At 38.9% G+C, this 14,607-nt stretch overlaps 1 protein-coding gene across 1 annotated transcript in view; it reads left to right on the top strand.

Annotated features, from left to right (window-relative positions):
• The first annotated feature begins 585 nt into the window (after positions 1-585).
• Positions 586-14,607, top strand: part of CS (citrate synthase) — a 40,071-nt gene continuing 26,049 nt past the window's right edge. Inside the window, exon 1 of the mRNA XM_070740567.1 lies at positions 586-983. Coding sequence (XP_070596668.1) covers positions 930-983 — 54 coding nt within the window. The 5' untranslated portion in view covers positions 586-929. The remainder of the gene's footprint in view (positions 984-14,607) is intronic.

The raw sequence follows: 14,607 nt of genomic DNA, 5'->3' as shown, positions 1-14,607 counted from the left end.
TTATGGGGGAAATGGCCATTTTGCTTAAGAATTTTAGCATTATGATTTGGCAATCAGCGGAAAACGTTTCTATTCTTGGCTAATCAAAACTGCTATATAAATACAAGATGCAAACCTCACACTATTCACTACTGATGGTGTTACTAGTCGGGAAAACGAAACGGCTGCAAGCAAACCAGCAACCTCAAGAAACCACAAGAGGATTCCACGTGTACAAGGAGATAGTGTACTTGAACAGGGGTCTCTAACCTTGGGCGCTTTAAGACTTGTGGACTTCAACTCCCAGAATTCCCTATGCCAGCCAGCCATTCCCCATGCTGGCTGGCGAATTCTGGGAGTTGAAGTCCACAAGTCTTAAAGCGCCCAAGGTTGGAGACCCCTGTACTTGAGCGTAGAACCGTTCCCCGCCTCCTCCCCTTTCTCAAACAGGAAGCCGAAGACTGGCTAAAAAATAAACGCCGCCGAATTTCCACACAAGCGGGAACGCGCCGGGCGCTCTCTCTCTCAAAGGCGCTTCCCTCAGACGCCTCGCTCCAACGTTCCAACCCCGCCCTTCCTGGCCTCCCCCTCCGCACGCATCGCGGCGGCCTTGTCCATCCAGCGCCTCACAGCCAATCGCAGCGCTCTCCCCGCTGCCGCCGGAAAAGAGGCGCGGCTCTTCGGGCCCACTCTGGTTTAATGCCGCTTTGGGCCTTCTTCCCAACCTCGCTCCGCCCCGTTCTTTGCCAGAACCCTCAAGCCGCCGGCGCAGGCCGCTCCGTTTTCTCCCTCGCGCCGACCCTCCCTCCCCTCCACCCGGGTTTCCGCCGCCTGCTTTTCTGCCCGCCTCCGAAGACCTGTCTACCCCCCCTTCCTTTTTTTTTTTCCTCTCGAAGGCGGCTTCTTACTTTTCCCTTTCGCCGCCAACGCCACTTGGGTCGGTGCTCGCCATGACCTTGCTGACTGCCGGTAGCAGGGCGGCCGCGCGCCTCTTGGGAGCCAAGGTGAAGGTTTTGTGGCTTTTTTCCCCCTTTACCCCCCTCCGTTCTGCTCCTTCGGGATGGTGGCGGTGGATGATGGGTGGGGTGGCTGTTCCTGCCAGCGCCATGACCGGGCGCGGAGAAAGAAGGAGATAAGGAGGAAAAAAGGGCTGCAAGCTGTCACCTCGCAGGGCGTGGAAGTCCTCGGCGCTTCCCTTTTCAGGTCAAGCTTGCAGAGCAGCCCGAGTGTGACTTGGGCAAGGGTGTCCTGTGTGTGTGTGTGTGTGTGTGTGTGTGTGTGTGTGTGAGTGTGTGTGTCCCGCGTTTCCTTAGGGTTGCCAGCTCTACGGACGCTTGGCGTGCAGTGTCCTTGAGTTGAGACGGGTTACATTTCGGCCCCCGTATTCCCCGCGCGCTCTCCAGCAGCTGCCAGGAGAATAACGTCCAAATGTTCCTTGTTGCTCCGCTCTTTTAATGCTCCTCACACGTCCCTGCTGTCGCAAAGAGATTATGATTTTAAAAGGTTTTTTTTTTTTGTCGTGGGTGGGTGGGGTGCTTCCAGAAACGGGAGGGAGGGAGGTTGGTAGTTGAAAGAGCTAAAAGAAAACAAACATACAAACAAACGTCGTGAGGTGGCCCTTTTCTGACCCACCCACTTACCACCACCCCTTAAATATTGCGAAGTTTGACCATCTTGGCCTTCACGGTCTTTTTTTCCCCCGGCCTTGGCGGGACGCCTTAGAGTGACTTCCCCTCCGTTCACGTGACCTCTGAAGGGGAAGCTCTTCTGGCCCTCATGTTCAATTTATACGCTATATCAGTGTTTCCCAACCTTGGCAACTTGAAGATATCTGGACTTCAACTCCCAGAATTCCCCAGCCAGCATTTGCTGGCTGGGGAATTCAGGGAGTTGAAGTCCAGATATCTTCAAGTTGCCAAGGTTGGGAAACACTGCTATATAACACGAATGCAATTTTAAGTTGGTATGTAGAGGAAAGGTGCATGCTGGGTATGTATGTGCATCTTCCTTTGTGAGACGTGAAACTGAGACTGGCTTGAACTGTTGGGAAGGCAGTTTGGAAAATGTGTCTCTATCCACCCCTCCTCCCTGAACTTCCTTCTATATTAAATCTGATAATTTGCAGAATCAGTCGGTAGAAGGCAGTGAAGTCCACTGTTCAAGAGAGCTTTTTCTTTGTTAGTTTCTAGGGAGGGCCATTAAAAAAAATAAAATACATGAGTTTTTTTTCAAACATGAAACAAAAGGATTTTGTGCCCTCCAATGATTTTGGCTTCTTTTTAGATTGAGTGCAGTTTGGTAGAAACAAAAGCTGAAATGTTTTTACTGTTCTTTGTTTCAATAGAATAAAACACCTGAAGCACTTCATGTTCTGTCTAAGGAAAGCAGTAGGATTCGGATTGAGCAATTGGGGCTGTCAAAATCTGGATGACTATTAAATAGCAGCAAAGAAACCCACCCACTTATAGGCGTTAAAAGTGTACCATCTGAACAACTTTCAACACATGCCCACAGTAAAACAGCTGCTTAGGGCTGTATGTGGGGAAAAAGAACGAAACATACATATTTTGTCTTTATACATAAAACACTTGAAGCTAATTGTTCCTTGTACAAACTATTAGTGTTGCATCTGGAGAGAGAATTAGGCCTGTGCTTTTTCTTTTGTATAATTTGGTGTAGTGGTCTCTTAAAGTTAACCTCTAAACATCAGATTATTTATTGTTGCTGATTTCTTAAAACTTATTTATTGATTTACTTATTTGATTTTTATGCCGCCCTTAGATTCAGGGCGGCTTACAACACGGTAAACCATATGACACTGGTAATCAAATATATTGAAGGAGCTGAGTAATTCTCAAATTTTTGGTGCAAAATTTTTAAAATATATTTTAAATTTAAATATAAAATATATCTTAATAGTATAGTATAATAGGTAATATTAATTTATGGGAACATAAATTCTTGAAGATGGTAATTTCCCTCTTTAAACATTTTTTTGGTAATGTTCTCTTTTGGCATACAAGCCCATTTGACTTTTACAGAAAGTTCAATAGGCTGTTTGCTCTTGTCTTGCCAGGGAGTCTGCCCATGATCTGTTTGTAAGGTAAACAGATTTTCTTTTTTTAATCTGGCCTCCAGACCTACTAAGTTCCCTAGCAAATGGATTTGAATGCATTCCAGAGCACTTATTTTTAGATTTATTTATCATTCCTGGTTTTCCCCCACCCTGTTGCTGTACTCAGCATTTTCCCCAAAAAACTTTAATCTGAGCCAATACTGAGTGGAACTGTGATGTGGCACTTTCATGTTCAAAAAACATGGATAGTGAAGATTAGGATGAAAGCTAGATAAACTGCTATTGTAATGACCTGCATAAACTGCTGATCTTTATGTTCTTAATACCTTTTTACTTTTGACTGCTGTTTTTTTTCTGCTTGGTTTATTTGTCTTTATATTTGTATATTTTATTATCTTCTGAGTAATTGTATTTCTATCACTTTTCAGTTTATTAGATGGAAGTTGGAAGCAGTATGTTCTAGGAATAGGATATGTAACATGTTCTTGGGCTCTATTGTAGAATTATAAATTTCTATGAACCATATGGTTCTCTCTTCTATATTAGTTTTTATAAGTGGTAGGTATTCTAAGTCCAGGAGCAAGAAATATTGTCAATAGTCAGAAGTTTAGATATCAAGCAGGATTTATCATGTTCTTCCAGAACCTTTGATTCTTTGATAAGTACTTTCTTTGGAAATGTTCTTCCAACCTACAACCTGTATCCCATGGTATCAATACTCTTGAAGGAATGTATTCCCTCTCTCTTATAGGTTCCCTCATTTTCTGTGCATATGTTGGAATATGGACTATGCTCAGGAGCAAATGTATGAGAGGTTGACAAGAAAGGAAGGCTAGAGTTGCATTTCTAGAAAAATATTATTTTCAGTGTGGCCTAATGACTCCTATATTTATATGACGACAGTTTCTTCATAATTATTTAGAAATGCCTATAAAGGATAGTTAAATATCTTTGTGGGTGGAATGTATTATAATTGGATTTTTTTAATGCATTAGTTTCATTGTTAGGGAAACACATGTATTGGGAATAGTTACATGTTAGGGAAAATGATGAACCCAGATTGGCTTCATGATTTTAAGTCTGGAATATTCTATGTAAAGTGTAAAACTTTAGAGGTAGAAGTAAGTAAAGGTGCTTAAGAATTTGGGGAAGGTTGTAATTATGATTGGACTATTGTGCAATTAGATGCAAATATAATTTACTTGCCTCTCCTATAATCAGTGGAACAGGTGTCTGCCCACTTTCTGTGCATAGAGAGGATGTGTTGATTGGAAACTTAGTTTTGTCCTAAATTTCTGTTAAAAGCATGTTGGATATTTTCTTAACAGCCAAGTCTTTATTTCTGACATATTCTGAAAAAAATATGTGAGATTATATTTTGTTTGTGCAGTTATAGATATAATTGTGTATTAAATGAATAAAGTAAGGAAGAAAAGAAAGTTTTACTAAAAGTTAAAAAAAAGGAAGGAAGTCCTAAATGTCAGTGAAGTAAATACTTTATTAATCAGGCTTAGGCAATTTTGAATGGACACCTTTGTCAAGAGCATTGTATCAAATAAGGATAGATGATGGGTAGGCAGGTAGGTTAGATAGATAGCTAGACAGACAGACAGACAAACAGATAAGTTTATTAGACAAGATGCAGACCAAATTCAAAAACATTTATTTGTTGTTTGGAATGACTTAACATTAAAAAGCATTGTAAAAGCATTAAAATGTATATCTTAAGAATGAATTAATACATATTGAAAAATAAAAGTAAAAATTAAAAAAATTTCGCTTAAAAGTCATTTAAAGGTTTGCTATATATTTAGCCAATTAAATATACATATTCTCAAAATGTAAAAAGGGATTTTTTGATGCACATGTATACTTATGCTGACAAAAGATCTTGTTGGAATGGATTAATAAAATAAATTCAGCTTTACTTCCTTTATAACCTCTATTTGAAATTAGGAACATCCAGTGTTGGTCCTAAGAAGTAAATATTAATACAGTACTTGCTGATTCTTGAATTAGCCAACCTCTGACCTCTGGAGTTTCCCAAGTTTAGTTTTTGTTGTATTTAAAATGGAATAAGCCCCTCCCCCTCCCATCAAACTGAAAGTAAATAACACTACACAGTATGTTTTTTTTTAAATTTAAATAAATGCAATAAACATTTGATAACCCTATTGTGTTAAATTCAAATAAGGAAATATGTTTGATTATATCTTGTAAGAGACTCTCCAAGCTATTTAGGTAACAGCTACAGTATTTTCTTTTGGCAGGTTGCTTCAACACTTCACATTGTGTTGTCATATTAGTCTTGATCCATAGTGTTATTAGAGTTTACTCTTCCTCTTGGATACTGTTGAAAGCTGTGAAGAGAAAAGGAAGACTAATTGGCACTGCTGAATCTTAATTTGAATTGGCATCCTCTTAATGAAAAGAACAAGAGGAACCAGAGGTTCTTGCTTAACCAGTTGGGGAGGCTTTTTTCTCTTATTAACAGCCATGCTCAGATACATTGGTAAGATTACATCATTCAAGGGCTGATAACCAGGTTAAAGTGACACAGAGGCACTTGGCTGGCCTTGTCTCACCTTAATTCTACTCAGTGATGCATAGGGTGCCAGCTCATGGTGCTAAATGTTGAGGGTTGTATGGTTGCTGGCATTTATTATGACAGTGTCCTCTAAATAATAAGAGGATCTGATAATGGGAATCGTATTCTATTTTTCTGTAAATGTACATATGGTAGTTTCGGTGTCAACATTAGGAAGCCAAGCAGATCAAGTCTGATAATCTTTAATTACTCCTGCTAGATTTGGGAAAAATAAAACTGCAGTTGCTCTCAGCCTATCCTCTCTTCTGCTACCTGAATAAATTTATGTACGGTAAGTATTCCATAAACACTTGACAAATAAAAAGTTGTCTTCTGTAGAAAGAAAATACTGGCCTGGATGGAGTTTTTTTTCTATTATTACTGACCCTATTTTAGAAGGACAGGATATATGAGGACTTGATTTTCATTTTTTTTTTGTTATATGTGTAATGTAATATATACTATATGTTAATGTATAGTATATGTAGTATGCTTTTCCCTTCCAGACCTAAAAAAATGGACCTCTGAAGGCCATTTTAATCAATTACAGTGTTCCCTCGATTTTCGCGGGTTCGAACTTCGCGAAAAGTCTATACCACAGTTTTAAAAAAATATTAATTAAAAAATACTTTGTGGGTTTTTTCCCTATACCACGGTTTTTCCCGCCCGATGATGTCATATGTCATTGCCAAACTTTCATCCGCCTTTAATAAATATTTTTTTAATAAACTTTAATAAATAAACTTGGTGAGTAATAATCTAAATGGTTGCTAAGGGAATGGGAAATTGTAATTTAGTATTAAGGGAAGGCTTGAGATACTGTTCATAGCCAAAAATAGTGTATTTGCTTCCGCATCTCTACTTCGTGGAAATTCGACTTTCGCGGGACGTCTCGGAACGCATCCCCTGCAAAAGTCGAGGGAACACTGTACTTCCTTTGCATAGATAACAGAGCTACAGCAAAGCTGCATATTAAAAAGCCAAATCCATGGGAAGGATTTATTTGGAAATTGAAAATGCTTCTTTCACACATACCTGTTGGCGCTTGCTTATGTATAATGACTGAAGCATAGAGTAAGTTTTAGGCTTATATCTGTGTATATGGGTAGGTATCACACTGATTCCATGAAATGCAGGATCTGGACATAGGTTAGTTTCTTGGTCTCTCTGAAGCTCTGAGGTATATGAGCATGTGGCAAGTGTTGGCTGAAAGGCACAGACCAAACCAGGCTTCTGGTTGGTTGGTTGGTTGGTTGGTTGGTTTATATCTCAGCCTAATTTGTTGCCTTGGGTCTCACATCAGCACTAAACAGGGCCAGTCCTGCTTGACTGATGCCAAAGAAAATGAGGTCAACCAAATGCTGCTACCAGTGTTCCCTCTAATTTTTTTTGGGGGGGGTGGGTGGGCGGAAAAGTATAGTGACTGGGCGGCACAGAAATAATAAATGAATGAATGAATGAACGAACGAACGAACGAACAAATAAATAAACAAATAAAAAACCCACCCTGTTTTGCCTCAGAGAATTTCAAAATAAAATACTGTACTGTGTGTCTATAACAGTGAGCTCATAATAGGGCAACTCTATCAATATCAAAATGCCACTTAAATAGTTGAGCTAGTTTCAAACTATATTTTGATTTTCTTTCTCTCTTCCTTACTCCCATTCTTTTTCTTTCTCTTTTCCTTCCTCTCTTTTTTCTATCTGTTTCTCTCTCTTCCTCTCTCTCTCCTTCCCTCTCACTCTTTCCCTCTCGGCTTCTGGGCAGGTTTGGAAAACTGAGTTGATGATGATTTTTAAGTGAGCGATTGCTCACTGCTCAGCTTAGAGGGAACTATGGCTGCTACCCATCTAGTATTTTGTGGAACAATATTGGAGGAAATCAGATGTGGTATTTAGCCGGTTTGGATCAGTTCGGGAGAACTGATAGTCCTATTTAGCCATGTTTTCAAGCCATGCGCATGTGTGCAAGCTCTGCTTGCGAACAAAGTGCATGCACTGAAGATCATGCATATGCACTGAAGGTCATACACAAAAGATGTGCATGTGACCCAAAGCGAGCATACATGCACTGGGGGAACCAGTAGGGAAATTATGAGAATTCCACCTCTGGAGGGAGTGAAACCCGGATTTATTCTGATAAGTGTAGCAAGCTCTATGAGACTAGTTTAGCTAATCTGTGCTTTCTAGAAATTAGGGAACATTTTGTGCAGGATATAATAATTACCTATATAAATGAAAGAATTTATTAGTCCTTGGTTAAAGATTGCTTTGCATAGTGACCATATACTGTTACAATAGTGATGAAAAGGTAACTTTGTGATCAGACTTTGCATTTATGACCTTCGCGGGTCTGAAAAGCAAAGGAAGGTTGTAGTACAGTAAACTTTGTCATTGTTTATCAGGGGATCTCTGAACCTGTTAATAGTTGTCTAATAAAGAACATTTATGTGCTAGGTACAAAGAAAGTTTTGACAATCTAATTAATTTTCAGCATGGACTGGACTCTTTTTATTTTCTGTTAAACTTTTTCCTTGATTCTGTTTCACTTAAAAATCTATAAAATAAATATATTGATTCAAGGTTGATTGCATGGGCATAAACTTGCAGGTGGTTGGGGTTTTTTTTTGCAAACAAGATAAAAATTTCTCAATGCTATCTTTCAGGATGCTTGTTTTTAACTTTCCACTGTAGTTTGCAGTCTTGAAATTCCCCGGTGGTCTCTCACCCTAATAATAAACATGTTTAATTATACTGAGCTAAATGCACATAAGTCTACTAGATGCAGCCATTGACTGCAGTACTTAAATACTAGGCTGCTGTCTTGAAATGTAGGGCAAATAAGTGCTGTTAATGAAATAGGCCAGTTCTGCCCTATTTGGTCTGACAACAGATTCATCCATTAAACTTGCCTTCTCAAAGAAGTGAAAGAATACCCTAAAGCTGTATTGATACACCATATTTTTGGAGTATAAAACTCACCTCCCTTTTTGGGGGAGGAAAACAAGAAAAAAAATCTGCCTTCCAGAAATTTGCCTCCTTGTAGCAAACAGAAAACAGCCTGTTTCAGCTTCAGCATAGCCTGATTAGTACAAGCAACTAATTGTTGGTTGGATCCACATCCCGATGATTAGCTGTTTCAGATTGCAAGGAATGCCATAAACAATTGCCACCTCTGTGCACCCCATTTTCGGTACATTCAGTGTATAAGATGTATCCAAATGTTTACCCCCTTTTGGGGTGGAAGTGCGTCTTAAAGTTCAAAAAAATAAGTTAGGTGGCAAACAAATTACATACATACATACATACATACATACAGTACATTCATTCATTCATTCATACATACATACATACATACATACATACATAGTGACCTGGGCTCACCATTGAAGTTCAGACATTTTTTGGTTTTCCTCTTGTGTATTCTGCATATGTGAAGGCCCGAACCTACAGAGCATGAGAAAAGGTTTTGGATTTTAAAAGGAAATTCTACTGTAATATAGGATACATTACAAGGATGCTTACTGAAGCCATATTATTCTTTACTTCTTGCCCATTAAGTAAACATTGGTTTGACAGTAAATATCTAATCTGGTGAATAAGGAAATGGAGATCATGTAAACTAGTCTACTTATCTTCAAATACTCAGCTGGCATGCAAGTTGCTAATTTGCAAGAAGGCTAAGAAAATATATTGAAATTCCTGACTTCCTTCTTAGATAACCCTATTGCTAAGGATTACACAGAATCCTATAATAATTATTGTGAATGTTTACATCACATGGAAGCTTGATTTCATAGATGTTCCTCAGTAAAAGGAAAGTTTAATTGAAGAAATGAGAAGTCATTCTAGAAATCTCATCAATGGCTTTGGGGCAGAGTGGTTCTTGAACTGTATGAGAAGCGCTAATGTGAGGAAGTTAAACAGCAGTGCCCCTTTAGGTGGGTAGATCTACTGTCAGAAGCAGGTATTTTTTTTATCACTGACTGGGTCCTAGGAATTTCTTCTTACTTCAAGTGCTGTAGTGGTTTTCAGTATGCAACAGTGTGTGCTGTTTTGAGAGGCATATGAAATTGAGAGAGTAAAGCAGGTGGAAGGAAAGTTGAATCCTGGAAAGGAGGTTTAGAATCTCTGAATTCTATATTAAAAAAAAACATTTTGGGTTGCTAACTTGATTGGGGGGAAAATTGTGGGAGTGCCTCTAGGCTTTCTAGAGTTTTGTGGGTTTCTGGCAAGAAAAGCTTGCCAGAAACTACCAACTCCACATGGGTTCCTTTGCTTTTGTTTCTATTAGCAAATTATATCATTTAAATTATTTATTTTATTTATTTTATTACTTAGATTTGTATGCCGCCCCTCTCCGAAGACTCGGGGCGGCTCACAACATGTAAAAACAAATCATAAGCAATGAGACAAATTTAAAATATTTAAATATTTAAAAAACCCCATATGCTAACAGTCACACACACAGACATACCATGCATAAATTAAACGTGCCCAGGGGGAGATGTTTCAGTTCCCCCATGCCTGACGGCAAAGGTGGGTTTTAAGGAGTTTACGGAAGGCAGGAAGAGTAGGGGCAGTTCTAATCTCCGGGGGGAGTTGGTTCCAGAGGGCCGGGGCCGCCACAGAGAAGGCTCTTCCCCTGGGGCCCGCCAACCGACATTGTTTAGTTGACGGGACCCGGAGAAGGCCCACTCTGTGGGACCTAATCGGTCGCTGGGATTCGTGCGGCAGGAGGCGGTCTCGGAGATATTCTGGTCCGATGCCATGAAGGGCTTTAAAGGTCATAACCAACACTTTGAATTGTGACCGGAAATTGATCGGCAACCAATGCAGACTGCGGAGTGATGGTGAAACATGGGCATACCTAGGTAGGCCCATGACTGCTCTCACAGCTGCATTTTGCACGATCTGAAGTTTCCGAACACTTTTCAAAGGTAGCCCCATGTAGAGAGCATTACAGTAGTCGAACCTCGAGGTGATGAGGGCATGAGTGACTGTGAGCAATGAGTCCCGGTCCAGATAAGTCTACTAAGTCAAATTTCAATGTAATATATTTAGCTCAGTGTTGAACTGTGGCATCCTTGGTGCTCTCTGAGCATGTTTATTTGCTTGCAGATGTTTCATTACCCAACTAGATAATATCAGTGCTAGTGAGTGTGGGATTTTTTATACAATAGCTTGTCCTGCCAGTGTTGGTGGGGATGTGGTTTTCTCCATATCTTTTAATATACTTTATGTTTGATCGTGTTAATTTGCTTTTTGGCTGCTAAAGTAGATATATTTTGATCTTTTTGTTTCCTCCCTAGTTTAATTTTTTTATTGTCTCTTTTGAGACTTTTGAGTCTCCCTTTTTAAAACTCAGTTGTCTCTTATGCTCTCTGAGTTTATCAAAGTTTGCTCACAGATGTTTTATTACTCAATTAGGTAACGTCATCAGTGCCTAGTAGGGTAATGAAATGGTTTCAAGGAAACAGTTAAACTCAGAGCACCAAGAACTGCACAGTTTAAGCATAAGCTGTATTGGGATTATTCCCATGCTTCCCTGAATCTTGGAAGCTTATTTATATTGCAAACCTAAATGCTTTTCTGACTCTCTTCTCTTCTGCCGTGGATCAAATAAAGTATGAGAGGTATTGTCGATTTGAGAAACCTAGACATTCCACAGAGTATTCTAAGTTAAAACAAACAGAATCAAACAAAATACAAATAATTTTCAAGTTACAACTGTAATGGAGCCCAGAATTTCAGTCATAAATTGTTGCAATTGTAAGGCATCATATTTGTTTGTTTGTTTGTTTATTTGTTTGTTTATATGATTGGATTTTAAGATCACTTTTATGATTGTTATAAATGAGTGAGTATGGTCATGAAACAATTCATGTGATTGTTAAGCAAATCCCTTTTCCTGAACTGGTATTTCTTTGCTGGAAACTGGCCAAAATGTCACAAATTGCAATCATTTACCCATGGGATGCTGCAATTGGTTGCAAATGCAAGCTTGTTCCCAAACATCCAAAACACGCTCATATAAATGTGGAGGGGTGACAGTCATAACTTCAAGAATGAATTGTAAACAGATTTTTTAAAGTTCTTCATAACTTTATGGTCAAGAATATAGAATATGTGTGGGCCAAACCTTCGAGTTTTTTAAACCATCATTTTTAGTTAACCCTAATGAAATATATGAATGCAGCCATTGTGGCCCATCAACAAGTTAAAGTGAAGCAGACTTGATAGCTTGCTGGGTTTTCCGTTGAAGTTCATCTTTGCTGGTGATATACTGTAAATGTGTGTAAATACTGTAAATGTCATAGCAGAGTATATCAATGCAGTTAACATGGGTATATATGGTAAGTTTAGGCTTGTATTAAACTTCAAAATAATGGTTGATAATTGACTTACCCAAAGTTGTACTGTGTAGTAGTACTTCATTCACATATAGTTTGCTTTCCATGTTTGTGAGCTGAAAGCCAACAAACAACCTTAAAAGGAAACATAGGGGAATTTTTAGTACAATACAGCCAACATGGTTTGAACCATATGAACTTTATTTGATAAATTTTGTAACAAAGAATGACTCTTTTTTTCCATAACAGAAAGTGCAGACAGAAGATTTCTTTTGATTTTGATTTGTTTTTTTAACTTCCCCAGCCAGCTGCAGAAATTGCACTGTACTATTACAAAATATGAGTGGGACAATAAATGGACATGAAAAAATAGTGATGTTATGGGGGGAAAAAGCAGTGCAAATGTTGAAGTGATTGGTTATAAGCCACTTTTAACATTTGGGAGCACATGCAGCTGGTGCATGCTAATATATTATTTGCATGATAGGTCCTGCTAGGTTTTAGTTTTGTGCTTTGTGGCCAGTTGCATAAGAGATAAAGTCATCCAAATGGACATAGCAAATTATTTATACCAGTAACAGCAACACATAACTACCATTTTCATTCGAGAAATGTAAATAACTTGCAAGGCAAGGCTGTTTTTGAATTATATAGTTCATTCAATTCAGTAATACAAAATGACAATTTCATTATGTAAGTAATCCTAGACTTATGACCATAATTGAGCCTGGAAATACAGCCGTAATTCATTGCAGTTTTAAGCTGTTACCATGTGACCACATCTGATTTTACAGCCTTGTTGACAGTAATAGTGTGATCATTAGGTGACCTTTACAGCTGTTCAGTGAGTTCGGTTTCCCCAATGGACATTTTTTGCCAGAAGCCAAAACAAAATGTTGGGGGGGGGGGATGGCAGAAATCCCACTTATGTGATCATGGAGATAACTATAAAAGAGAGCTGGTGGCCAAGCACCCAAAATGCAATTACTGTATATGACCATGGGCGGGTTTGGGGGATTGGAATTTTGAAAATGGTCACAAGAATCTATGAGGTGGTGTGTCGTAACTTTGAACAGTCACTAAATGAGCAGTTGTTAAAAAAGGTCTACTAGTGCTTACATTATGGTTGGTCACACAACCAGATGTTTTAAACTGGATTTGGCAGTTTTGAATCCTTTCCAAGGACTTGGGCTAGACAGACATTGTCTAATGATGTTAAAGATATTGGTGCTGGATTTGAGCTGTTCCAAGCAGAGCTGTATTTTGCAATTGATTAACTGATTTTGTCAGTGTTGATTGTGTTCAAATGTTGCTCCTCCAAATATTTTGGAATTAACTGTATGCCCAATATTACTATTGGTAGTATCTTTGCTGTCTTTTGCTACACTTGTTGCATTTCTATTTGCAAATCTTTATATTTTGTGATCACTTCTTTTCTTTCTATTCTTTGGTCTTCAGGTATTGCAATTTATTATTATTATACTGTGCATTACATTTTTACCTATTTATATGTACAAGCTATACATTTGTACAAAATAAATTGCTTTATAATAATATCATTGCTTGTAATATATATAATGTGCCCGAAATATAGCTTCTTAACTGCTTCATAGCCTTCTTCTGTCTTGAACATCAGTAGGTTACATTCAAACAATATCAGATTTACAGGGTAAATGCATATCTAGATTTTTGGTAAACAAGCCTTTTGATTCTTCAAGGTTGCAGTGAGTTCCCCACGATGTGATTCCCATGTTGCCTCTTAATACATTTATTGAGTCTTGCATGTTGCCTCTTAATACATTTATTGAGTCTTGCATAAACAGAAAAAGCATCTAAATTACTAGCCCACCTGTCCAAATACCCGCAGTAATAAGTCACAGCTCAAAATAATAAAAACAAATAAGAATTTTTTCTAAATCTGACTAAATTCCAAAGCCTTTAGGATTTTTAAAATATTAATTTGAAACACTGAATATGTAAACTCAACACCTACAAAATGCTTGTGTAGAGTTTATAATAAGAAAGTATAGCCCTGGAGGTATATACAAATTATTTTTATACTCTATGCTAAAAACTTAACACATAGTTACAGTAAATACTATGATGGAATAATTGCAGTAGTCCTGCTCCTGATCTTCCAAATGGTGCCTTTAGAATAGCCAGTGTTAGTTGGCAACTCAGGTACCGGTAGTTCTTAAGTTACAACCATTTCCCCTCACCCACCCACCCCCACTTATGCCCTTTTGACACCTTACCATACAGGGCTCCCACTGCCTTAGCTGACTTGTCTTCTTGCTCTGCTATTGACCAAGCATGCCCAACCTGGTCCTTTCCAAGGAAGTGCTGGCTGCATGAGACTTCCCTTTTCTAGGTTGTGCATGATGGTTTCTTTGTGAGATCTGGGGAAGATGGCTTCACATAGCCAGCAGTGTGAGGAAGAAGATGATGAATGTCAACTGGGACGACAGAGCGCAGGGCAACGGGCCGTGAGCTGTGGGCTGGCAATGGTAACTGCAGTTGGGACTGGGCTGGGGTTTCCTAGGGCAGCTGGAGCTTTGCGCTGCACTGCTGGGCTGGACTAAGCTGGGGTTGGGCTTTGCACTGTCAAGTGC

This window comes from Erythrolamprus reginae, chromosome 2, assembly GCF_031021105.1.
Source record: "Erythrolamprus reginae isolate rEryReg1 chromosome 2, rEryReg1.hap1, whole genome shotgun sequence".
NCBI classification, from domain to species: Eukaryota; Metazoa; Chordata; class Lepidosauria; order Squamata; family Dipsadidae; genus Erythrolamprus; species Erythrolamprus reginae.
This window is presented reverse-complemented; position numbering and strand designations above follow the sequence as displayed.